The sequence below is a fragment of the Camelus ferus genome, chromosome 10 (genome assembly GCF_009834535.1).
Source record: "Camelus ferus isolate YT-003-E chromosome 10, BCGSAC_Cfer_1.0, whole genome shotgun sequence".
Taxonomy (NCBI): domain Eukaryota; kingdom Metazoa; phylum Chordata; class Mammalia; order Artiodactyla; family Camelidae; genus Camelus; species Camelus ferus.
Window position 1 is genome coordinate 55,068,701 of NC_045705.1, and position 26,816 is coordinate 55,095,516.

The window sequence follows — 26,816 nt, forward strand, 5'->3', positions numbered from 1 at the left end:
AACATCGGGGAATAAAACACGGTCCCTGCCCACAGTGCTTATGGCCTAGTGGGGGATAGAGGCAAGTAACCAGGCAACTACAATACAGTGATAAATACTAGGATACAGAAATACAGAGAGCTATGGGAGCACAGAGGAGGGGCATCTGGCCTAGACTGGGGTGGATAGGGGGATGTCAGCTTGAAAGCTGAGACCCAAAGGGTGGGTAGATGACAGCCAGGCAAAGAGGCTAACATATGTGAAGGCCCTGGGTAGGAATTGGGAGTAATTCAGTTTCAAATGAAAAATAAGGGGAAGTGGCTAGAGGATGACTACAGATGTAAGGTAGATCACACTGGGCCTTTTCAGGCTGCTTAAGGACTTTTGCCCTTTCAACAAAGGCGCAGTGAAACCTTATCACCAGAAGTGTGATGACCTAGGAGAAGATTAGGATTAAGGTAAGAAGTCCTTGTGAGGCTTAAAATAGTGTTATACAGACCCAGGTCCTCATGCTGGGTAGTCTAGTAGCTCTGGCCCCAAATCCCAAAGCAATCATGAACCCTGCCTGAGGCTCATTCACAAGCACCAGAACACCTGGGCTGGGCACTGGACCACAGTGGATGAGCGGTCAAGGCAAACCCCTGCTGCACCCTGATGTTGAGCCCAATTCTGAACCTTGTGTGAGGCAAGAAAGCTCCCCTGATAGCGCTTTGATCTAGTCTGAGCCCAGGTACCATCACCCCTATGTTCCTTGGCCAAGGCGTGCTGTAGAACTTTTCAGCTTTCTCCCCTACCTCTGTGGGGATCTGGAGGAAAGGGAAATCCAGTAAGTAGCTTCTCATAGCCCTGAGATCCACGCAGTCTGATTATGCTCTTTTGTCACACATACTGCAGCTCCCAGGCAGGCCTCCTGGGCTTTGGTCAGCCTTCAGTCACCTGACTGGAGCTTGATTATTGGGTAGGGTGGTCCACATACAAGCCCCTCATCTTATGGGCCACTGGGTCGGGGTGGGGGAGGTTTCAGCATGAAAGATACCGAGTCTCCAGGTGACTGGAGGCAGGAGCTACAAGCAGAGCTCAACCCTGGTTCCAGCACTTTCTAGCTGAGTGATCAGGGTTAATGTCTGGGGTGCCAAGGGCTCTCAGTTCTTTCCGTTGCAAAACACGGCTAATAAAAGAAACTACCTATTAAGATTATGAGTATTAAAGAAGATAATATATGTAAAGTGATTCGTTTTGTGTCTGGCACATAATAAGCACTCAGTCCCTGTTAACTGTTATTGTACTTTTTATTATTTTCCACCGGGGCTGCTTTTCCACAATGCAATGATTCTGAGAATTGCTCTGGTCTTTGAAGTGAGGAAGGGAGTCGCTGGATGGTCTGAACCATAATTTCCTCGCGAGGGGGCTCCTTAGGGAGAGCCAGGCACCTCGAGCCAAGGCAAGACCCCCCAACCTTTCTACCCCGTCAGCCCCTTCTCCCAGAGCTCTGGGTACTGCCTTTCCATCTTGGGACCCTTCCGCCGCCCAGAGAGCCTTGACGAGGCGCAGACGATCCCTGTCTGCCACCGCTCAGGAGAGACCACATTAGCATATTCCTTAGGAGTCCCCTCAAGAAAGCCTGGAAAGGCACCTCCGGGAGACAGCCGGGACCCGCTCCCAGAGTCCGAAATCCCTGCTACCCAGGGATTTTCTTGACCAAGCCTCAGCCCAGTCCCTGATACCTACTACGCTGCCCTTCCCTGGAGCCGTTGGGAGCCAGAGGCAGTGGGCAGGGGTCGGGGATCGAGGATCCGGGATCCAGGATCCTGCTCACGGGTCTCCCCAGCGCGACCGCAGAGGCAGCTCCCGCAGGAGCCTCGGGGGACTGGGGGAGCGGGGCGGGTTGAGGGTAGGAGCGGGCGGGGCCTCCGCGGCGGCGGGCGGGGCGTGGGTGGGTCTTCGGTCTCCGAGCCGCCCCCTCCCGAGGCTGGTCCGCAGCCCCGCCCCGGCCCCTCCCTCCGGCCTGTGCGGCGGGTCCGGCGGCGGCGCCGGCGCGGGGACAGGCGGAGGCGCGGGACGTGGGGCGGCGCCGCGGGCAGGGCTGGGCGGACGGGCGCTGGCAGCAGGGGCAACGCCGCGGGCCCCTCGGAGTGGCCGCAGTCAGGGCCTTGGCCCTCCATCCTGCCTCGCCGCGGTGAGTGCGACGGGCGGCCCCCAGGGGTGCGTTTGTATCCCTGTCTGCCTCGGTCTCGGTCTGGGTCCGAGCAGCGGTGTGTCTGTCCGAGTGTCTGTGGGTGGGGGCACAGATGCTTTTCAAGAGCTGTGCCTGTCTCTGTCCACGTGAGGCGTGTCCCTGTCCGTGAGAGCAGTGGGGGGATTCTTCGGGCTGTGGCTGCTCACGTGAGGTCCATGTTTGAGGGGGGAGGCGCGGGTGGATGGGTGACGGTTCCTTGGAGGAGCGCGGGGTTTGGGAGCTTGTGTTTGTTGGAGGAGGGTGTCGAACGCTGCGGCCGAGGATGGTGGGGGGTGGGGGCGCGGGTGGGGTCGCTGAGTGAGACTCTGGAATCTTGTGGCCCAGCTTGTCTGAAGGGTTCCTTTCTCCCTGGTGCAGACACTTTCACCCCTTGCTACCCGCTCCATTCTCCTCAGGCATCTAGAGGCCCGCCGGCTGGGATAGAGGACACCTTTTCCTCCTCTAGCACTGCCCCCTGGACAGGAAGCCTCATCCGGAGGCTGTTTCTTGTAGGAAAGGACCCTTCTGTTTCCCCTGCAGCCTGGGCCCCGCCTGGAGGACCCCGGGCTCCTCCCTGGTTCTGGCCTCCTCCCTTCTGGACTTGGCTTCAGATCATGGGCTGCAAACCTGCAGGGACAGATGGTTGCAGGCTGGAGGGGCAGGCTGCACCCCAGGGAAGTCAATCCACTGAAGTCGGGCCCTGGGCTTGTTCCTGGTGTGGGGGTCTCTGATGTGGAATTCATAAAGCCAGGACTGGCCCCAGTGAGGATGAGAGCTGGGAGGTTGGAGCAGGTGCAGAGGTCTTTTTCACAGGTTTCTCCCTACCTGTCTGTCCAGCTCATCAGTGCCCATTCATCCCCTAAGCAGCGCTCTGGTTTGCTGCAGAATTGGAATCAGCTGCAGGCCTGACAGGTGCCCTGCCTCTTTTGGCTTGCATGCCTCCAGTGACAGAGCACTTACTACCTTATGCTATGGGAGAGCTTCTTTAAGTAAAGGTTTTGTTCCTTGGAACTTTGTTCACTTGTCTTGTTATTGCCTTTGCTTTTGCCTCTCTGTCTGGTGAGAGGGAACTGCAGTGATTTAAACATGGCTCTGCTGTCACCAATATATACGGAGCACCCTCTGTGTGCCAGGTGCTGCCTCAGCCACTTAGGGCACAATGACATTCTTGCTGAGAGAAGAGCTTGAGCAAAGGCCCATGGTTGGTATAGTACAGCCTGTGTTCAGAAAAACAGCAAAACCATATGGCTAGGGTGGAGGGTGCCCCGAGGGAGTGTCATGGGTGCCCTAAACTCAGCAAATATTTATTTCAGAAGGGAGGTGGGGGCAAGTACAACCACTCTCTAGCACACCTAGCCTTCCTGGGGAAACCAGTAATCACATACTCAAGGTGGTACTGGATTGGATGTAATCAGGGGCACATATTACAATCTGTAGGGACCTTTGGCTGGAAAGAGAACCTTGGGAATCTCAGATCTGGGGAAGAAAAAGACACCCTCCCCCCAATTTACAAGTAAAGGATTGGAGTAGGAACTTGTCCAGAGTCTTACCTTGCATTAGTGAAATTAGAGTCAGGACTAGCTCCTAGATCTCCAGACCTTTTAACTTAGACACATTTTAGGGGCAGAATCAAGGATATAGTCATAGCTTATACCTGAAAGATGAAAGAAGGAGGAATTGAGAAGACTCCCAGGATTCTGGCTGGTGTAGGCTAGGTGGATGGTGGTGCCTTTTACTGAGATGAGAGATGCAACAGGAAGACGAGGTTAGGGGGAAGTGAATTCAGTTTTAGACTAGTCTGTGTGCATAATCCATGTACGGATATCTAAGGTACAGTTGAATATATAGGGGTTCAAGGAAGTTTTCTGCACAGGAGATAAGGCTTTGGGAGTCATTAGCAAGTGCATGGTAACTGAAACCATGGGAGATGGTGAGATTTCCCAGGCAGAGTATAAAAGTTGAGGGGAGAAGAGGCCCTGGAACAAAGCCCTGAGGAACTAGACATATAAGGAATGGACAGTGAAGGAACAGCCGGAGAGGCGAATGGAGAACTCACATCGAGTGGGTCGTGATAGCATCAAGTACAGCCTCTGCCCTTTTGAGTCTTGCTCCTTGCCCAGCTGGTCCGTGTTTCTTACTTTTTCATGCTTCTGTTCCTTTACTCACTGTTTTCCCGATCAAACTCCTATCAAACTCCTATGTTTCCCCCAAGAGCCAGCTCATATATTCATATATCCCTTCCTCTGAAAGCCTTCTTCTTCTTCTTCTTCTCCTTCTTTTTTTTTTTTTTTTTTTTAATGGAGGTACTGGGGATTGAACCTAGGACCTCCTGCATGCTAAGCATGTGCTCTGCCACTGAGCACACCTTCTTTATTCTCCTCCACCACCTTCAGAGTTAGGTACTTCCTCCTCTTTGCTGCCAGAGGTTGATATCATGACATTTATGACGTTGCAGTTAGATATTTCCATGTCTGTTTCCCACACTGATCTGAGAACTTGTGAAGGACAGGGAGTGTGTCTGTCTCAACTTGTGTCTCCAGTAACCACTTTAAGGGCCTTGTCCAGAGTGCCCAGGGAAGTTTGATTGTTTGATAGGTTGATCAGCTGATTAAATGTTTCATTCACCTACTCAGTCTGGCAGTAGGGGCCGGGGGGTGATGGTAGCTGCAGATTTCATCACTTTCCTTCCCTGCCAATCTTACTGAAAGGATTCCTTGGCTTTGAGGACTTTACCTCCTCCAAGGCTTCATCTGTTTCAGAGAAACCCCAAGACTATAACCTGCAGTCATTTGTCATTTTGCTGAGGTCTCAAACAATCAAATGCATTGGGAGGCTAGTGAACAGGAGTGAGTCATTTTCAGAAGCAAGTGAACCTAACTGGCCTCTTGCATCCACTTTTTAACAATGTCTTGGTCACCTAGCTCTACAACTGTGTAAATCATGTGTCCTGGGACTCTCATGAGGTGGCAGGAGAAAGTCATGGAGGATATTAGGTGCTGTTTGAAAATTTGGGGAAACTGAAAAGCCTTGAAACACATCCTTTGCAGATGTCAAAGAGCCAGTGGAATCAGTGCAGGCTGTCCTCATTTGTTCATCAACTTCCTCTTCAGCCCCCTAGATCTGGCTTCCTCTCCTCCAGCCCTTGGAAACCACACTCCCTTAAGTTAATAACAGCTTCTTTGGAGATTTAGAGCATGGAAACTCTTTGCATAATTTCACAATGAAGATTGTTCTCTTATCTATGAAGCTCTCTTCTCCTTTGGCTTTTATGGTATCTCTCTTCTGATTCTCCTGCCTCTCTGGCCACACCTTTTCAGTTTCTTCGCAGGCTTTGCTTCCTAGGCCTGTCTCTTAAATGTTGAGGTTCCTGTAAACAGTCAGAGGCTCTCCTTTCTTACTGTATACCCTTTCTGGGTGATGTCATCCACATCCATGGCTTCAGGCACCACCTCTACACCAACAGCTCCTAAATCCATGTCTTCAGGCTAGACCTCTTTCCTTGGCTCCAGCCTATCTTTCCAACTGCCAGTTGGACCTCTCCACTCCAATGTCCCATAGACACTTTGGATTCCCCTTACTAAACACTGAACATATCCCCCTGCCCATCTTTCAGAATTTTCAAGCCAAAAAACTAGGAATCATCTGTCATTCTTTCTTCTTCCCTGCTCTTCACTTCTGACCAACCAGTCACCAAGTTCTGTTGATTCCTCCCTATGAAATCTGCTTCTCTCCTTTGCTACTCCCCTAATGAAGTCTGCACCATCTCTCCTCTCAAATATCATGGCAGTCTCTTAACTCTCTAATGGTGACCCCTCTCAGCTATTCTCCACACTGCAGTCAAAAGTTTATTCTTGTCTGTCTATCACTCTATTCTTTAACCCTCTCCCTCTCTCCCCCCACATCGAGGTTTCCTTTGCTCTTTGGGTAAACCCTTAATCCCCTAGCAGGGAAGGGCAAGGTCCTAAACTCCTTAAAAAGGCCCACAAAGTGTTGTGCAAGCTAGCTCCCACCCACTGCTCCGTCTCCTTTCTTAGCCCTCCCCTGTTGCAGGGTTTGATTCAGCCTCCTGATGCAGAAGGCACCGTGCTGTCTGGAACTCTTACCCATCCTGGAGCTCTCGGCTTGAATGGCCTTTCCTCTGGAGAGCTCCCTTGACCTCCCACCTCCAGTACCCTCTTCCCCCACCCCAGATCTTGGTTAGGTGACTCTGTGCTCCTGGAGCAATCTCTGTTTCCCCATCAGAGGTCTCACCGTGTGGCACTGCTGTAATCTATTTGTTAGCTTGTGGAATCCATGAAGGCTGAACTGCAATTATTTGTCTTTGTATCCCCAGGCCCAGCAAAGGTGTTGAATGAATGCTGAATGAGGAAATGAGGTGTCTTTAGACCTTCATTTAAAAGATGGATGGGATAAGGGATGCAGGGGTGCCAGTGGGCAGCCTGAGGAAGGACAGTGAAATCTCAGCTCTGAGTTGAAGATCTTCCAAGTGTCTGCTGTGATAAACAGTCCAGTTAAACCAAGGCCTATAGGACCTCTAAGGAACAGTGGGATGGGAGAAGTGGGAGTCGAAGCCCAGGAGAGGAAGGGAATCTTAGTAAGTTAGGCCGGGGTATGACCTCAGCGGCTACATGCCCAGCACGTCTGGGTGGGGAACTGAAGCAGGAAGGGGAAGGGAGGGAGGAGCTGTCCCTGCTTGGATGTAGCCCAATCCCCGCCCCTGGGTAACAGGCTGGGAGAGCCCCTTGGGCTTGGAGAGAGGCGGAGCCTGCCATCCAGCTGCCCCAGCAGGGCCCAGTAGACCACTCCTACTCTTCCTCCCAGCCCTCCCCTTCACCAAACAGAAGCTTCAGCTTGGCTCTGGCCTTCTGTTCCTTTCACCAACCCTCAATCTGTCCTCCTGCTGTGTTGCTGTCCTCCTATGAAGTCTCCAGACTCAGAACCCATCACATCTGGAGAAAGAACCTCAGAATCTCAGTGCCCACATCATGAGAGGATATGCCCAGAGATGCCCTTCCTACCCTACCCATGTCCACCCTCACATAAACATTAAGGCACATGCAGCCCAGCCCCTCTCCCGCCCCACCCCAAACCTGGAGAGGACTCTGGGCTGGCCCCACTGTGTCCATTCATTCATTCATCCTTCATTCATGCATTGTCTTTAGAGAGGCCCATGGTGTGTCTAGCTGGGTACAGATAGTGCTGACCTGCTCCCACTGACTGCCTGTTTTGAAGTAATCTGACTGTCTTTCTGCCTCCCTTCATGGCCAGATTTCTCTCCTGAATTGTCTGTATCTGCTGTGTTAATTTCTTCATCTCCATTCATCCTTCCATCACTCTAACCTGGCTTCTGTCCCTCCCACTCCACTACAGCCAAATCTGGGGGACACTCTCCAGTCTTCACCTTAATTCACTGCTCCTTCTTTCTTGAATCACTCTCTTCCCCTGGTTCCCTTGATCCCACGCTCTCAGTCTCCCTCTCATCCCTCTGGGTTCTCCTTCACTCTTCACTCTCTGGCCTTCAGCCGTCTCATCCATCCTCATTGCCTTCAGTGTCATTATTATGCCAGTGCTTCTGAATCAATAACCAGCCCAGACCTGTCTCTTGAGCTCCTGTATTCTGTTCCTTACTTGACATCTCTACCTGGGTATCACACAGGCACCTCAGACATAGCATGGCTAAAATGGAATGGCCCAAAGCAGCTGCTCAGCTTCCACTGTCTCTGGGTACAGCCCACCACCTGCTCAAGGGGGAAACCTGGGAGTCCTTACTGCCGTTCCTTTCCCCTCTCACATCCAGTCCATCGTGATGTCCTTTTGACTCAGCCTCATGAGTATTTCTCAAATCAGTCTACCGTTTTGCTTTTGGCTCTGCCAATACCCAACATCATCCTACCTGAAGAACTGGGGTAGCCTCCCCAGTGGCCTCCCTGCTTCATCCCTAACTCCTCTTCAATCCTCATAGTTGCCGGAGTAGCTTTTTATTTTTATTTTTTGTGAATTGTATCATTTCCCTCCCAATTGGGTATAAAACCCAGATTCTTAACATCAAGATCCTTTGTGATCTCATTCCACCCTGCCTGTCCAAACTCCCCTCTGGCCTTTTATTCCCTTCGCTCTAACCATATGGTCCTTACAGGTTCTCAGTGAGCCTTCTGCCTAAGAACCTTCCTTCATCCTCTTCCTTCAGCCAGCAATGATTTCCCTCCCTCACTCCCTGATGCCCCCACTCTCATCCCTACCATTTTCCTTCTGTTCCTCAAAGTGCTGCCTAAAAGTTTCCTGCTTGGAAAGACCTTCCCCAATCACTCAATCAAAAAAGCATTCTTTCTCATAGCATCTTTTTCTTCTATATAGCACTGTCCTCCCCCAATTTGTACGTAGGTATTTATTTGTTTATTTACTTTAAAAATTTCTGCCACCACCTCCCCACCACAAGAACAGTGACCATATCTGTTGTTTCTAACTGTATCCGCAGTGCCTGTACAAAGCAGGCACTTAATAAGTACTTGTTGAATTACTGAATTTAATTCAATAACTGTAAGCGAGTTCTTATGTCAGGCTCTGAGCTAAGTGCTAGGAATGAAAAAATAAAATATAATGCCCACCCTCAAGAACTCTGCATACAGTGGAGGAAGTAAAGAAATAATAATAAGATTATAGTATAGTGTATAAGGGTTTGGTATGGAGGAAATACAGGGTGCAGAATGATACAGAGGTGGAGCACCTAAGCCAGATGTCAGGAAATCAAGGAAGGCCTTCTGGAGGAAGTGACATTTACCTGCAGACCTGAAAGATAAGTGGAAGTCAACCAGACAAAGTGGGAGGGAGGTCTGGAAGAGGATCTCAGGCAGAGGGAACAGAATGTGTGATGGCCCAGAAACAAAAGAGAACAAGGAGTTTTCCAGGAACTGACAAGAAACCAGTGTGACTGCTCACGGAATCATGAAACATGAGGTTTTAGAGGGAGATATGGGCCAGACAAAGCTAAGCCTTGTTGACCAATTTAAGGAGTTTGGACTTTGTCCTCTGGACAATGGAGGACATTGAAAGAATTTAAATAGGGAGTTAGTGACAAGATGGAATCTGTGTTTTAGAAGCCTCATTCTCACCACGAGAGGGATGGCACAGGCGAGGAGACAAGGGCACCAGTTAGGAGGCTGTTGCTGTGTCGCTGGAGGGAGTTGGTGACAACTTGAACTGGGAGTGATATCTGTGCGGTTGGAGAAAAGGGGATAAGATATTTGGGAGGCAGAACCCACAAGTCCTGGATGCTGAATGGGTGTGGAAAAGAAGGGGACCCCAGGCAGTGTGCTGTGAGGTGGGTAAGAGCACGGGCAGAAGGGCTGCGGGTAGTCAGAGGAGACACACTCCGTCAGGAAGGTCTCCTGCGGGGGTCTGAGGGGATGGCGAGGAGGCGAAGGGTGGGTGTGCCAGTGAAAGTGGGCACCCCGGTGCCGTGCGCTCGACACGCACTGTTGCAGGTTCTCAAAACAACCATCTGAGGTGAGGATTACTTTTCCCATAACTGCAGATTAGGAGATTGAGGCTCAGAGAAGGTATATGAATTATCCAAGGTCCCACAGCTGGGAAGAGGCTGAGCTAGGTTTGAAATCCAATCTAACCCTGTGCTTTTATCCAGAGCTGTATCCTTGGAGTGGGAGTGGGGCACTCAGCCCACCTGCCTCACCCTGCTCCTTCCCTGACGGGAGAAACGAGGCTAGCGCTCTGCCGGGGTTTTGAGTGGTGGGGATCAGGTGGAGAGAGGGAGCACTGGCTTCCCTGGAGCTGACCATCTCTCCATACACAGGCCAGTGTGAATGGCAGGAGCATCCGTGGGCACCATGGCGAAGAGGGAGGACAGTCCTGGTCCAGAGGTCCAGCCGATGGACAAGCAGTTCCTGGTGTGCAGCATCTGCCTGGATCGATACCGGTGCCCCAAGGTCCTGCCTTGCCTGCACACCTTCTGTGAGAGGTGAGGGCATGTGTACCAGGTAGGGATGAGGGCCTTGCAGGCCCCCTGGAGAAGGGAGTGATGTGTGTAAACCTGTAAGAGGTGAGGGAACTGTGTGCACACGTGGAAGGGAGCAGATGAACCCCAACCTGCAGAAGGCGAGTTTTTGATGCAAGAGCCTGTGAGAGGACCAGAGGTTCCTAACACTGGGCCGTGCTCCCTGCCCAGAACAGGGCCATCTCTGCCTCTTCCCCATCCACAAGGCAGCCTTCAACCCCACCAGAGAAATCAGACAGAGCTGAGACCCTCAACCAGCTTTGGCACCAGAAGTCTGGGACCAGTGGGAGGATGTTCGAAGCTAGGTCTGTCCCCCAGGCTTCATTGTCATCCTGAGCACTGAGTGAAAGGCAAGAAGCCTCTGGGCTTCTATCTGTTATTCACTCATTCAACAAATATTTATTTATCAAGCAACTATGATGTGTCAGACCTGTCCCAGGTACTGGGCAGGCAGTGGTAAGCAAAACTAGATATGATCCTTGCTCTTAAAGAACTTACAGTAGAGTGAAGCAGAAAGATAGTCATCAAATCGTCATACAGCCAGACTACAGATAACTGTCCTATTGCACCCTTAATGAGTGCTGCAGAGAAAGTGATAAGCAGTGAGAGCTTAGGTGGGATCTGTTATAGGTTAGAGAACTGGGAAGGCTTCCCTGAGGTGCAATCCAGAGGCTGGCTGGGGGTTAACTAAATGAAGGGAGTAGTAGGAGCCTTCCAGGCAGAAGGCAGAACATAGGGAAGGGCCATGTGGTGTGAGGGACTGTGTTGGTCAGCGGTCCTGGAGGGAGCCCGACGAGGCTGGAGGGGAGCAAGCGTGGTGGAGTGTGGTGTGGGATGGAGCTGGAGAGCTGGGTGGAGGAGGCCAGACTGCGAGGGGCTTTGCAGACCTGTCGGGGCATTTGGCTCTTCCCCTGAGAGCCATGTGAAGCCTTTGCAGGGTTTTATGCATAATCACTTCTGTATTTTGACAGTATTCTCTCTCCAGCCCTCATCCCTCATTGCTGTCTAGAGGGTCCTGGTCCCTGGGTCTCTTCACTATCGCCTCCTCCCACGCCCTCCTCCCTTCACAGAGTGGGCTCGGCTGCCCTTCCAGCCCTGCTCTCTCAGATTCCAGCCATACTGTTCTCTCCTCTTCATCTGGAAACAGTCTCAGCCTTCCTTCCTATTCCAAGTTCTTTCATCAGCCTGGTGACTTCACTACCCACTTATGCCTCTCAGTTCTTGACTGTTTCTCCAGGGACGTCCTCTGTGCCACCTGTCAGACTCTCTACCAGTGACAGTGTGGATCTTGCCATCACCCAGAATAACACCACTTCTTCGATGGTTATAGACTCCAGTATCCCACTCCTGGCCCTCCTTGCCCCACTCTCACTACACCAGCTTTGGCTGGATGTAGACGTCCAGCACCCTCGACTGCTCCCTCTTCTCCCAGCCACCAGCTCCCTCCTGGCCTCCCTTTCTTTCCTACCCATCCCTGATCCTATGGCGGACCACAAGCCACCACAATTCCTGCACACCTTTGTCCTTTTCTAAACCCACGCAGCAGAAGCTTGATCCTGGATCAGAGCAGTAATTGGACGTCTCTGCACCTTTTCCTACACTCAGATCACTGAGCACTCCTGGAGAAAATCAGTGCCTGAGAAATTACAATGATAGCTACCATGTATTGATTGCTTACTATTTGCCAGGGACTGGCTAAGTGATTTACACGTATTGATTTACTTAATCCTCACAACAGATACTTTATTATCCCCGTTTTAGAAAGGAGGAAATTAGGGTTCAGAGTCGTTAAGTAATTAAGAGATATTTCTAAGGCTCCCTAGCAAGTAAATAGTCAAGGTTTGAATACGGGTTTGACTGCAGAGCCTTCTCTCTTAACTATTCATTCATTTATCCCTTGGTCCCTGCTCTCAAAGACTTATGCTCCAGTGGGCAGTGATGAACAGTAGGCAAGCTAATAACCAAGCAGGAGAGTCACAGCTTGGGCTAAGTGTTTTGCAGGAAATAAACGGAGTAAGTGGGGGTCGTTGGGCCAGGGGCTAGTCTACGTAGAGTCATCAGGGAAGGCTTCCCCAAGGAGGTGACGTTTGACCTGAGGATGAGAAGGAAACAGGTGTACAGATTGTTCTAGGCAATGGGAACATCTTTGAACTGTTCCATGCAAAGGCCTTGAAGAAGTAGTAGGCAGGGCATGTTCAGAGACCAGAAGAGAAGCCAGCGTGACTGGGTGGGGAGGAAAGTGGGATGACGTGAGGTCCAAAAGAGTCAGAACCATTCATGAGGGAGTTTGGGGATTTGAGGAAAAGTGTTTGGATTTTTTTTCCTAAATGCAGTGGGAAACCACTGGAGCTTTTTTTTTTTTTTTTTTTTTTTTTAGCAAGGAAATAATGTGACACAAATTAGATTTTTTTAAAGCTCACTCTGGCTGCTGTGTGGAGAACAGATTACAGAGATGCAAGAGTGAAAACAGGAAATCAGTTAGGAAACCATCCTAAGCCAAGTATGCACAACATATAGGAAGGAGATCCTGTTGACTTGGAAGGTATTTCACAGGGAAAACCCCAGGTTCAGCAAGCTGGGAAGAAAGCTACAGGGGAATGGAGTGGAATGGTTGAAGTGCAGATTTCAGAGCTGATGCAGTGATGGGTGATGAGATATGGGTGGTGCTCACGGGGGCATGGGAGTGGACAGCTGAGGTGAAGTGAAGGAAGAGCTCACAGTGGGGTGAGGAGGCTGAGGTACTAAAATCTTGATAGTGGGGGGGGGGGTCACCCTATAGATGTCAGAGCCACTGAGGATGATGGCAGGAGGGTGTGTTAGTGGAGGTATGGATAACGGAAGAGAGTGCACCAGAAGAAAGACTTCAGCAAGGGGAGAAGCAGCCACGAAGTCAGTGGAGACAATATCAAGGAGGGGTGTTGGAGGCAGAAGGCACGAGCTTCCAGAGCCGAAGAAGAAGAAGAATTTAGAAGTGATCCAGTTGGGGGCGGGGAGGACTCAACCCCACCTTCTGGCCCTGAGGAATGTGGAGTATGAGACGAAAACCACTCTAACCTCAAGGAGACTGCAGAGGAAACTAGGTCACAAAGAAGTTAATATTTGTGAAGCACTTAGAATCGTGCCTGGCACATAGTGTTGGTTAAATACATAAAAATTAATTAATTCAGATGGAGAGATGTAGAGAACTTTCAGAGAAGAGATAGAGGACGTGGGAAAGTTTGCACTATGCAGATCTTCCCTCCACAAGTTTGTAGTCTCTGAACACAGCTGCCGACAGCCTGTTTCTAGTAAGATTCCTCCCCTCCCTGTTCTCCGGGACCACCCCGCCCCTTTACTTTCAGCAGCTGATCTTGCCTGAGGCAAGCTAGGCATCCTCTACTTTTGCCCCCCTGTGCTCAAGTACATCTACCTCTCTTTTCTCTTCCTTCCATCCAGAGGATGGGGTCCACTCCCCATCTTCAGGCCAGCCTGAGCCACTCTCCCATCCCCAGATCTTGTCCCATGTCTCTTAGTCTTCTCCCCCTCTCCTTCTCTACTCGCTCCTCAATTTATAAACATGCTCCATGCACCCATTACACACAGATAAGAACTCCCCCTTGTCCCTTTGTCTCTCCCAGCTGCCAGCCAGTCCCTCAACCTCCTCAGTCAAACTGCCAACCTCCCATTCACTCCTCAACTGGCAACAGTGAGCCTGCCTTCTGCCACCACTCCACTCACTCTTTTCCTTACAGATAAAAGTACTCTTACAGTTGCCAAATTCAACGGGCATATTCCAGTCCGTCCCTTCCCTGACTCTTAGCTGCTTTTGCCGCTGACGACGACTTATTCTCTTCTTCTGGAACTGCATGCTCACTTTGCTGCCCTGACATTGTCTTTGCTTCTGCCTCTCTGCTCGTTCTTTGCTCTCCTCATTCAGTACTTGCTGAGTGCTCTGTCCTGCTCTAGGCACTGTATGCCCCTTCTTGGCGACCACATCCTCTCCCATGGCTACAGAGGCCATCTAAATGTTGATGACCTTTCCATACTCATCTCTAACCTGGCTTCTTCCCAATTACTGGTCCCCTCTGCCCAGATGTCCCACTGTTTCAGTAAACTCAACCAGGTCAATGCTGAACTTCCCTATTAACCACTCCTCTTTCTATGTTTCTCATCGTGGTGACTGTCACCACCATCCACTCAGTTACCTAAGCTAGGAATCTGGGAGGCAACACTCATGTCTCACTCCCCGTATCTAATCAAACAGCACCTCCTGCTGGCTGTACTTCTTAAATACTTCTCAAATTTGTTCCACCTTGGTCTTCTCAAATTGCTATTGCCTAGATCCAGGTCTGCCTCACCTCTTGCCTAGACTATTGCAAGAGTGTCTTGGTTAAGCACATACTTTGCCTTGGGTCTGGCTCCAGTGCTCACTAGCTTTGTTACCCTGGACCACTTACCCTTTCCGAGTCCATTAACAAACAGAGCGCTTAATAAATGGCAGTTGGATGCTGGGGATGCTGCTGCTGCTACCCCTTATCTGCTGTCTCATCACCTTCACCTTCACCCTCTGCGCAGAGGCAGTGAAGGGGAGTTTGATACAGTGTAGAGCTGGCGATACCGTGCTCCTGCAACTCCCTAGTGCTGTTGGGGTAACTTCTAAACTCCTTGGTGTGGCCCAGGAGCCCTCCGTGAGCTGGCCCCTGACTCTCTCTCCAGACTTCTCTTACCATTCCTTGCTTTCGACTTGGTCTCCAGCCACCTCAAACTGCTTATAATTCCCTACCTGGAGGGTGCTTTTTCTGCTACCTTCTGTATCTGGACACCCTGCCTCCTCTCCCTGCACCTTTCTTTGGCCAGACTAACAGTTATCTGTCCATGAAGATTTTGCTTTTGTCACCTCCTTTGCAGCCCTTCCCTGGCTACCCTCTCTACCCACCCTTGACCCAATGCCCCTTCTGTGCATTTCCGTATCATTGCATCTACTGTATTCCTTACCTTAATGAGAAGTAACACTAATAGCCCACAATACATAGTGCTTTCTGTGAGTCAGGCATGTAAGCACTTTACATTTAATTCTCCACATCTTGTAAAGCCTGTGCTGTCTCCGTCTTACAAAGGAAGGATCCTTGGCTCGTAGAAATTAAATACCTTGTCAGGGTTCACACAGTGTAACAGGCGACCTGGGAACTGAACCCAGGCATCCTAGCTCCAGGACCCATGCATTTAATCATTACATGTTCTCTTTCTATAAGCTCTATTTCTGCAACTTTTTTTTCTCTGTAGACTAGAAGTATTTTAGAGGTAGGCACTGTGGTTTATCTTTGTATCCCCAGAGCCTGGCACAAATTTGGCAAGAGTAGGCAGTCAGTAAATGTTTAATGAGTTAGTGGGGTGGGGGAGGGGCTTCACACATTTTCTGTGAGAAGGGTTTGTAAACACCTGTGAAAGGTGAACCCCTGTTTGTGCACACTGTGAGGAATGCGGATATATCTGCTCTTCTGAGAGACTTCAGGGATGTGTTTCCACTCAGATGTGAGGAGTGAGGCCTTTTACACCTGCTGGTAAGACAAGATGCACGTGCCAACCAGAGGTTTCGAAATGAAGTGTAGCAGCACACCTGTGAGAAGAGGGATTGGCACCCATGGCAGGTGTGAGGACGGGTGCACGGACACAGCCCCACCCCTTCATTCCTTTGATTCCCCCTCCTCCCTGGCCAGATGCCTCCAGAACTACATCCCTGCCCAGAGCCTGACGCTGTCTTGTCCAGTGTGTCGACAGACGTCCATCCTCCCTGAGCAGGGCGTCTCCGCACTACAGAACAACTTCTTCATCAGCAGCCTCATGGAGGCCATGCAGCAGGCACCTGATGGGGCCCACGACCCCGAGGACCCCCATCCCCTCAGCGCAGTGGCTGGCCGCCCCCTCTCCTGCCCCAACCATGAAGGCAAGGTGGGCCCAAGCAGGCCCAGTGAGGCCAGGACTTGGGGTGGGCGGGCAGGAGAGGTCGGGGGAGGGGCCGAGTGGCTGTGGGTGAGAGGGTGTTTCTCTGGATAAGCGGTCCAGGTAGAGGGGCGCACCTGGAAGGGGAGAGGGAGGAGGGCAGATGAGGGAGGGGAGGGGACAAATAAGTTTGGTGTCTAGTCTTTGCCTGACTAGAGTCCTTATGCTGCCAGACGATGGAGTTTTACTGTGAGGCCTGTGAGACGGCCATGTGCGGCGAGTGCCGCGCGGGGGAGCACCGAGAGCACGGCACCGTGCTGCTGCGCGACGTGGTGGAGCAGCACAAGGCGGCCCTGCAGCGCCAGCTCGAGGCGGTGCGCGGCCGGTAGGCACCTGGCGGGAACCCTGGCTGGTGGGGCCTTACGGGATGGTGTTTTAACAGGGACAGGGGAGGGGTCCCGGGGAGGGAGAGACAAAATTCTCAGGGAGGGAAGGGGGGTCTCAGGGAAGGGGAGTCCTGGACGGCAACAGTAGAGAGAAGGAATGGTCTGGTAAGGGCACCCTCAGGTGACCCCGGTATGAGACGCTTCCCCTCCCCAGACTGCCACAGCTGTCCGCAGCCATCGCCTTAGTGGGGGGCATCAGCCAGCAGCTGCAGGAACGCAAGGCCGAGGCCCTGGCCCAGATCAGCGCAGCCTTCGAGGACCTGGAGCAAGCGCTGCAGCAGCGCAAGCAGGCTCTGGTCAGCGACCTGGAGGCCATTTGTGGGGCCAAGCAGAAGGTGCGTCTGCCCACCCTATCCTACCACCGTCAATCATGAAATGGCTTTATTGCCTCCATGCTTCCCTTGCTTTCCACACATGTGCATCCATCCCTAGTCTATAGTTTCTGCCTCCTGACGTGGCCCATAGGTGCTGTGGGCATCTCTGTCCCTTGTCCACTCTCACCCTCTTGTATTTTTTTCATGCCATAGTACTACAAGCTCAGCAGGAATCAGAGGCACTCGCCTAAAATCCCCTCTCCACTCCCTGACCAGTCTGCTCACCCAGTCCTCCCGTAACCCCTCCTCAGGTGTTGCGGACGCAGCTAGACACTCTGCGCCAGGGGCAGGAACACATCGGCAGTAGCTGCAGCTTCGCAGAGCAGGCCCTGCGCCTGGGCTCAGCCCCAGAGGTGTTGCTGGTGCGCAAGCACATGCGAGAGCGGCTGGCAGCGTTGGCGGCACAGGCCTTCCCGGAGCGGCCCCACGAGAATGCGCAGCTGGAACTGGTCCTCGAGGTCGATGGGCTGCGGCGCTCGGTGCTCAATCTGGGCGCGCTGCTCACTACGAGCGCCACTGCGCATGAAACCGTGGCCACAGGCGAGGGCCTGCGCCAGGCGCTGGTGGGCCAGCCTGCCTCGCTCACCGTCACTACCAAAGACAAGGATGGGCGGCTGGTGCGCACAGGCAGCGCCGAGCTGCGCGCGGAGATCACCGCCCCCGACGGCACCCGCCTGCCCGTGCCGGTGGTGGACCACAAGAATGGCACGTACGAGCTGGTGTACACGGCACGCACCGAAGGCGAGCTGCTCCTCTCGGTGCTGCTGTATGGACAGCCGGTGCGCGGCAGCCCCTTCCGCGTGCGTGCCCTGCGCCCTGGGGACCTGCCACCTTCCCCCGACGATGTCAAGCGCCGCGTCAAGTCCCCCGGCGGCCCTGGCAGCCACGTGCGGCAGAAGGCAGTGCGTAGGCCCAGCTCCATGTACAGCACCGGCGGCAAACGGAAGGACAACCCTATTGAGGACGAGCTTGTCTTCCGTGTTGGTACAGAGGGCGAAGGGCAGAGCCAGATGAGGGTGGCGCAGGCGGGAGTAGGGAACAGGGCGGGGCCAGAGGCTCAAAATGACCTCACTGTGAATTTTTTAATTTCCATCCTATCTCTTCCCCACAGGCAGTCGAGGAAGGGAGAAGGGTGAATTCACCAACCTACAGGGTGTGTCTGCAGCCAGCAGCGGCCGCATAGTGGTAGCAGATAGCAACAACCAATGTATCCAGGTAAGCCCTCCCCCACCACCAAAATAAAGGTTTTCAAGTTACAGCTTCTTAAAAAAAAGAGAGAGAGAGAGAGTATACAGGTCACCTCCTGAAAGATGAAACCCTACAGATAGGGTTCCTTAACAAGCAATGAATCATAGCACCACCTCTCACCCACCTACTTGCCACCCCTTCCTCACTGGCTGCGCAGTAACCAACACGTTCACAGCTAGGCACCGGGGTTGACCTTGCTGGCAGCCCCTACCTCCCAGGCTGTGGCTTAGACCCGACCAGCTCCTGGACCCCCAAGAGCTGGTTCATTCTTCCTTCCCCTCTGCCTCCACCTAAGCCTCCACCTGGCTGGCTTACTTTCTCCCCTTTTCACCACCACATGGTCAGGATGCAGGCTCTGCCCTCCCCTGCTATCTTCCTACTGCCTGTGTGGCTCCAGAATGTGTGTTGTCTCTGTCAGTCTCTGCAGACATCCTGTTGACTAGACAGTCACATTGGGGTAACTTGTGAAAAGGGGCACCTCCAGTGGCTAGACTGTAGTGCAGTCTCATAAGTGGTCCTGCCCCTGGCCTTCCCAGAGCCTCACTCCCCTGAGTAAAGCACCCACTACATGAATGGACAGGCCTCTGCTGTACTTCCAGCTCCTTAAAGCCAGAAAATGTTTTTTACTCTCTCTGTTCCCTGTTGTGAGCCTAGGAGCGGGCAGAGCCTAGTGGCGGGTGCCAGTGTGATAGACGCAGTAGAGCAGGGAAAAGCTCAGGCTCTGAAACCAGGCACCTGGGCTTGAATCCTAGCTCTGCCACTTACTGACAAGTCATGTGACACCTCCGAGCTTCTGTGAACTCATGTGTAAAATTAGGAAAAGAATACCTCATAGGGTTGCTGGGAGCACTGAGTGACATAATGTACCATGCCTGACACCTGGTGAGCCTTCTAATGTTAGCTGTTGTTGAAAATATCATTGTCCAGGTGGAGGCTGTAGACAAAAGCCAGGAGGTGGGAAGGTACTGGAAGGGGTTGTTCAGGGAACTCGAAGGATCCCAGAGAGGCTGGAGGTGGATTACGATTAGGAGTTGGGCAGCTGAGGTCACGCTGTAAATGACTTTGGAGAGGAAGCTGTGGGATTTTGATTTTATCCAGGATTGTTTCTAATTGCCATAAACTTTCAGTTCTTGGGAACATTTTATCAGGTAGCAAAACTTTTCCCTGAAGATCCTTACATCACATCTGAACATTTAAACTTCTTACTGACCTGCTGCCTGGGTACCCCTGTCACAGATCCAGCTCTGCCAAAGGGCTGTCACCTCCATGCCAGCTCCTCCTGGCCCTTGCTGGCCACCTAGCCAACTGAAGGTGCCAGGAAATCTTACGGGGGCCCAGGAAGATGTGCCACTTTGTCTCCCCAAGGGGAGGCTGTGCTTGTCCCTTGTTTCACAGTGTAGGGACTTAAGAGGGAGGACCCAGTCCCTTCTGAACGCTTGTTTTTCCTACAGCCATCCTCCCTGCCCCTGGTCCCAACCGCACTCCAACCTTGTAGCTTCTAGGAGCCTGGCTCTCAGATTCCAAAGCAGTTTCTCCTTCTCTTACTCTGGGGTCCTCAGGCCTGGTATGGGCCAGGCTCCCACGTGGACTATGGCTCCCTACTTAGTTCATGAGGATTGCAGTCCTCTGAACTTTTCCTCCTTTGGACCTGGCTCTGGTGGTGGCAAATCCCCTCCTTGTGCTGAATCAGCATCAGCTGACAGAAGAGAGAAAACATTTTGTGATTTTGAATGAAGAATATGATTTGTATAACATCCTGGTGTGATTGTCTTAGTCTAGAAATTCTATCAGCTTTTCCATGAAAATGTCCTCATTTCCTTCAGACAGAATGTTAATCACATTCTCCTCTGAGCTCCCTCAGCCTTTTGCCATAGTACTTTGCATACTTTACCAGAATCACTGGCTTGTTTGCTTTATTTTGCTTTAGCTTCTCTCTCCCCCGACTCGACTCAGATCCTGAAGTTGCTTACTGCTACTATGGCATAGGAGAAAGATGTTCAGGACCAAATTAGGGCACCAGCAGATTCTAGAGATAAGGAAGCAAACACAGCTGGTTTCCAGGAGCCCTCAGATGTCAGGGCAAAGGGAGGGATCAAGAATTGCAGGCTGGGTGCCCTGGGTAGGTGTTGCCATTCAGGAGCAGGCCTGGGAGTAAGTTGATGAATTCGCTTTTGTGTGTGTTGAGTTGGAGATTGCTGTGCAGCATCCAAGTTGAAGCTGTCCGATTCTGGTCCGAGACTGAGCTGAGGAATTCATGCATTTGTTAAATGTTTGCTGTGTGCCAGTTTGCCACACCAGTGCTGCAAATGCAGCAGCGAACAGAACAGACACGGTCCCTGCTTTACCTGGAGCTTACATCCTTGGCGGGGGACAAGGATATTTAAGAGCTATTTAGTCACAGAAGTGACAGTGGGTATGAAAAGAGCTAAAACACATATATCATGGAGACCTAACTTTATGTATGTGTGTTGGTTCAGGGAGTGGAGTTGATCATTAAAAGCTGCTCTGAAGAGGTGACTGGGAAATTCTGAGAACTGGAAAATGAGTAGGAGTTGGCTAGGTGTAAGGGGTGGGACAGGATGGGATGGGAAGAGCAAGACAGCCCCCCACCCCCACCCCAGCCAAGCCTCAGTGTTGAGCTGGAAACTATGCTGCCGAGGCTGGAAGAGGCAGACATGTTGCCACAGTGCTGATCTGGTGGTAGCTCTAAGTCTCTCTCACAGCAGCTCTTCAGCCCATGGTGCCTACCTTCTTGTGCTGACAAGTGCTGTCCAACCATGGGGGAGCAGTGCAGAATCCAAAGGCTGTTCTGATCAGCCAGGGGAGGGCAAGATTCAGGGTCCACATCAGGAGGGAGTGATGTCCATTGATGGGACCAGTTCAAACAGCCCTGCAGGCCTAAGAAATGGGGATGGTACAGGAGAAGAGGGACCAGTCCATTAAGAAGGGAGCAAGTTTGGATCAGAGAGCAAGGCCAGTTTCTCCAGTGCTGCCCCTGACTTGATTCATCTTATGTCTCTAGAGCCTCTAACAAAGCAGTGTGTGAGATGTGTGCAGTGAGTGATGTTTTGGCTGTGCAGGAGAGGCCAAAAGGCTTAACTCTACAGGAGAGGAGCATTAAAACAGGTGCTTTTAGGATGGGGAGACCTGAGCGTGTTGGGCAGCTAAGGTGGAGGAGGTTGGAGAGGGCAGGAGTTTGAAGGGTTTAACCCTGTCAGGGAGCAAGGTCACCGTATCAGTCTCACAGCCCGGATGGGCTAGTCCTTGCCCATCCCCCTACCCTCACCTGCCCCTTCCTTGTCTGCTACGAAGTCTTATTGAGTCTTCCTCCTCCATGTCTCTTGAGTCCATCTACTTCCCTCTAGCAAGTGGTCCCAGCCAACGTCATTTCTCACCTGGACCACTGCAGCACCTCTGACTGGTTGGCTAGCTTCCAGTCCTGACTCCTTCCTGCAGCCAGAGTGCTCTTTCTGAAAAAGCTTCCATGTGTTTTTTCCTACGCCACCAAGCAATTCTCCAAGTCTCAGTGAACACTGACCAGGGGTCCTGTAAATTTGATTCAATTCTGACACGGTCCACCTGGAGATAGTGTCACATCCCACAGGTTAAGGGCTCAGTTCCGAAAGACTGGCTCTACTTCAGATGCCAATTGAAAGTTCGGCTTGTCGCCTGTACTGACCAACCAGCTGTAAATTGGAAGTTCCCACAACCCACTTTTGGGGTTTAATTAATTAGCTAGAGCAGCTCACAGAAGTCCAGGAAACATTTAATTATGTTTACCAGTTTACTATATGGAATACAGATGAACAGCCAGGTAAGAGTTACGTAGGGTGAGGTCTGAAAGAGTCCCTAGTGTAGGAGCTTTGGTTCCTGTGGAACTGGGGTACACACCCTCCTGGCACCAATCCGGAAGTTCATCAAATCTTGTTGTTCAAGAGTATTTAGAGAGCTTAATCTGTGCTTCCCACCCGTTCTCCTTCCCAGAGGTTGGTGGGCAGGGCTGAAAGTTCCAGCTCTTCAATTGCATGATCTTTCTCGAGACCAGCCCCTCCTGAAGCCATCCAGGGATCTCACCCTACGTCTCCTCATTCGCATAAGCTCAAAAGGTCTCCTTTTGAATGACAGAAGACACTCCCATTAATCTAGAAATTCTGAGGGTTTGAGGAGCTCTGTGCCAGGCAAGGGGGACAAATACCAAATCTATTTCTTATTTTACCATCAAAGCAAATCTCATCTTGTCACTCACAATTTTCAGTGAATCCTCATTATACCCAGAATAAAATCTTTTTCCTTTTGTTCTTTATGGGCCTGCCTGCTGCAATCCAGCCACACTGGACAGCAGCGTCCATACTGGACTCTGTGCCATTTACACACTGATGACTCTGCTTAAACACCTTTCTTCCTCCTTCTTTACCTGACAACTTTGGTTCCTCTCTTAGCATCCTTATTAGGCTCTTAGCTCAGATGGCCCCTGCTCTTGGAGCCTTTCCTGACCACCCCCACCCCTTTCACAGTCTTACAATCCCATTCGCCCCTCTGCTGCATGTCCCCTAAGGTGCAGGCTGTGTCTGAGTCTTCTCTGTACCCCCAGCAGGGTGTCGGTAAGTACTTGCTGAATGAGGAATGAACTGGGGTCTCCTCCCTCAGGATCCTGCTCCCTTCCCTCTGTGCCCACAGTCTCTCCCCTCCTGCCCACTCCCTCCCTTGCTCCTCTGCTCCAGGTTTTCTCCAACGAAGGCCAGTTCAAGTTCCGCTTCGGGGTCCGAGGCCGCTCGCCTGGGCAGCTGCAGCGCCCCACAGGAGTGGCGGTGGACACCAACGGAGACATTATCGTGGCAGACTACGACAACCGCTGGGTCAGCATCTTCTCCCCTGAGGGCAAGTTCAAGGTGAGAGGCCTACTGTCACTCTACTCTGCACCCCTGGTGGCCAGCTGAGGTGATCATTCTAGTGCCTCCTGGTGGTCAGGTCCTGGAATGCTTGGTCCATCCCCAACCTGAGGTTCTGCTTTGCTGCCAGGCTGGGACTACTCTCCCACCAGGCAGGTTAGAGCCCCTAACGGGTGTGCCCTTCCTCCAGACCAAGATTGGAGCTGGCCGCCTCATGGGCCCCAAGGGAGTGGCCGTGGACCGGAATGGACATATCATTGTGGTCGACAACAAGTCCTGCTGCGTCTTTACCTTCCAGCCCAATGGCAAGCTGGTTGGCCGTTTTGGGGGTCGTGGGGCCACTGACCGCCACTTTGCAGGTATTGGGGGAGAATTCAGAGACCTATTCTGACACCCCAGTCCTAGAGAGCTTGCCTGGGTGCCCCAGCTCCAGAGACCCCTCCTGCTATATTTTGGCCCTAGGGGACCCCTCCCTTCATGGTGTCCTAGTAGCACCATCCCAGAGACCTCCCCGTCTCCTAGCACCCCAGCTCTCTCATCCCAAATGCTCTTCCCCATCCCACTCAGCATCCCAGCTTACTGCCAGAGAGCCTACTTTGTATTTTCAGGGCCCCATTTTGTGGCTGTGAACAACAAGAACGAGATTGTAGTAACGGATTTCCATAACCATTCAGTGAAGGTCAGTGTTCCCCCTCCCTCCAGGACCACTGTCCCAACATCCTTTCCTCTTCCACAAGACTCCTCTCCCCCTCACTTCCTTCTTTTCTCCCTTGAGATCATTGATTTGAACAGTCAACATTCATGGCATGGCTCCGTTGTCCCAGGCACTATGCTAGAAGCTGGGAATACTGTGATGAGTAAGGCAAATATGTTCCTTATCTTTTAGGAGGGGTGTGGTCCAGTAGGGGAGAGAAAAAGGTGCTAGGATATTACAGTGTGATGTGATAGATTCTGTGATAGGGGAGTGCAGGGAACTGGGGGAAGGCGTAGCAGGAGCATTTGATTCAGGTGAGACAGAGAATGACCTAAAGCACAAGTGGGAATTAACCAGAAGGAGGAGGGACAGGAGGAGCCAAGAACTAGAGGTGGGAACCCTTACCGTGTAGTCAAGGAATTCCAAGTAGTTCAGACTGGATATGAGGAGGGGAGTGGTTCCAGGTGAGAACAGGGCTGGCTCATTCCCTTAAGGGGCTTCCTCTCTTCCTAAGAGCCACAGGGAGTCACTGAAGGATTGCGGGCATCAGGGTGATGCAATCCTGTGTGTCTCAGAAAGATTGCTCTGGCTGGGGCGAGACTAAAGGCAGGAAGATCAATCTTTTGCAATCATCCAGATGAGGACCATTGCAGTGGCAGTATGTGTATTGGGTACAGATTGAAGATAGAATCAGCGGGTTGTGGTAATTCATTGGCTGTCAAGCAAAGGAGAAGGTGGAGTCGAGAATGACTCATGGCCACCTGGGTGTTGCCAATCACTGAGAAAGAGAACATAGAAGAACTGCTTTCCCTGGGAAGATGAGCCGTTAGATCTGAGATGCCCAAGGGACATCAGCTGGCGATGTCCAGTAGGCAGTGAGATGCATGGACGTGAAGCCTGGAAAGAACTGGTTTGTAACTGCAGATCTGGGGGTCCTCAGCCCTGGGATTTCACCTCTTCCTCTTCCAAAGCCCCGCCCTCTGCCTGAGGCCAGGTCCCCAGTCCCCAGCCCTCTCCCCCTGCCAGGTGTACAGTGCCGACGGAGAGTTCCTCTTCAAGTTCGGCTCCCACGGCGAGGGCAATGGGCAGTTCAACGCCCCCACGGGAGTAGCTGTGGACTCCAATGGGAACATCATCGTGGCTGACTGGGGCAACAGCCGCATCCAGGTGAGGCGGGCCCAGGGATGGCATGAGGGGGAGGTTTCCTGCTGGGCCCCACACACCCCCCTCCCAAGATGCTGCCACCCACCTGATCTCACCTACGCCTCCAATCTCCACTCCTCCCCCAGGTGTTCGACAGCTCTGGCTCCTTCCTGTCCTATATCAACACATCTGCAGAGCCACTGTATGGCCCCCAGGGCCTGGCACTGACCTCGGATGGCCACGTGGTGGTGGCTGATGCTGGCAACCACTGCTTTAAGGCCTATCGCTACCTCCAGTAGCTGCACAGGGGCCCTGCCTGGCTCATGGAGGGACGGACATAGGGGTGATTGGACAAGATGGTCTGGCCAGAAGGTGGGCCAGACCTGGCAGCACTGAATGTGGGCTGCGGGCGTCAGCGCGCCCAGTGGCCTCCCTCTCCCCATCTCCCAGCCCCACGGTTGCACTTTATTTATTCGGTTCTTGCTTTGGTGACTGGGTGGGCCTGGACTGTGGTCCCAAGGATGTGTGCAGAGCTTCACCCTCCCCTCCCAACCTCCACACCTCCCCGTCCCCTCAGTCTGCTCCCCATCCCCCAGCCTGGGGCCAGAACAGCCTCTTACTCCAGGGCAGAAGTCCCTCTGGTTGTCTCCCTACCACCCGTACACACTGACAGAGACAGCAATACCCCACCCCCATATTAAATAAATGCGTTCACCAAGATGGTTGTGTTGTTTTCTTGCCGGCTGGGAGGGGAGGGGATGGCGGGACCAGATCTGGACTAAAATGTGGGCAAGCAGCCAGGGAGGGGACTGATTCCCAAATGTGCCCTGATGTTTTGAAGCTTCAGGAGTGGAGAGCGAGAGAGAGGGAACCCTGGGACTCAGCCACTGTAAATGCCTGCCCCCAGGCCCACATCTTCTGTAGAAATAGTAAGTCCTTTGGCTGTCTGCTGAGAGGAGCCTGGAAAAATGACCCTTGCCGAGAACACAGCCAGCAGCGGCCAGGAGAACAGTTGCAGGGATGGTGGCCATCCTGGAAGCCCGGGCCTGGGTTAGGGACCAGGGACAAGCCCAGGTGGGAGCTGGGTGTGGGAGCCTCTGTGGCCAGTTCTAGAGCTCAGTCCTGAAGCCTGGGAGCAATGCTTCATCCGTGACTGCTGCCCCTTCCCCACAGTGGAACAAGGGTCCCAGCACCCTGGCCCAAGCCCTCTTTTGCCAGGATTTGGCTGCGAATTCTGGAGATAATTACCACCAACGCTCAGTGACAGGGGAGGTGGCACTGTGGTTTCTCCCGCTCTACAAATGGCTGAAGCTGCTCTTCATTGCTGAGGAAGAGCAGAGCCCAGGCTTGTATCTGTAGCTGTCATGCTCCTAACTGGGCAGTGACAGCACCTTACTCATTCTCATTCCCCTCGCGCCCGGCGCGGCAATTGGCACAGAAGACACTCACAGGATTTGGGGAATGATGGATCTGGGAAGGTTGGTTTGTGAGACATCGTGGGAAAGTTCAAGACTTTGTCCTGGTGTAGCAACACGGCTCCTGGAGCAAGATGGGAGAGCTTGTCCATGGACCTGTGGGAGACCATAGGGGCTTTGCAGGGATCAAGGGGCACTGTGTGGACCACAGGGAAGTCTTGGTGACATTCACCTCCCTGGTTCTTTTTGACCCCACTGGTTGGGATCTGGTAGGCAGGTGGAGGGACATAAGAACTCCCTGAACTCTAGGGCAAGCATCTTTTTTTTTTTAATTCTATTTTTTATTGAAGCATAGTCCATTTACAATGTTAGTTTCATGTGTACAGAAAAGCGATTCAGTTATACATATACATACATATATTTTTTCAGATTCTTTTCCATTATAGGGTAAGCATTCTTACAAGGCCTATACTCCTGGCCGATTGT

At 52.2% G+C, this 26,816-nt stretch overlaps 1 protein-coding gene across 2 annotated transcripts; it reads left to right on the top strand.

The window, feature by feature from the left end:
• Window positions 1-1,979: 1,979 nt before the first annotated feature.
• Window positions 1,980-25,635, top strand: TRIM3 (tripartite motif containing 3). 2 transcript variants are annotated; one of them, XM_032489160.1, is made up of 12 exons: window positions 1,980-2,155; window positions 10,002-10,166; window positions 15,899-16,130; window positions 16,355-16,506; window positions 16,722-16,902; window positions 17,193-17,925; window positions 18,053-18,156; window positions 22,911-23,078; window positions 23,269-23,437; window positions 23,687-23,757; window positions 24,799-24,939; window positions 25,062-25,635. In XM_032489160.1, exons 2-12 carry the CDS (start codon window positions 10,012-10,014, stop codon window positions 25,212-25,214), a joined length of 2,259 nt encoding a protein of 752 aa, XP_032345051.1. In that variant the 5' UTR covers window positions 1,980-2,155; window positions 10,002-10,011; the 3' UTR covers window positions 25,215-25,635. The 2 variants fall into 2 exon arrangements, with proteins under 2 accessions (XP_032345051.1, XP_032345052.1); XM_032489161.1 differs by lacking the exon at window positions 10,002-10,166.
• The last annotated feature ends 1,181 nt before the right edge of the window (window positions 25,636-26,816 follow it).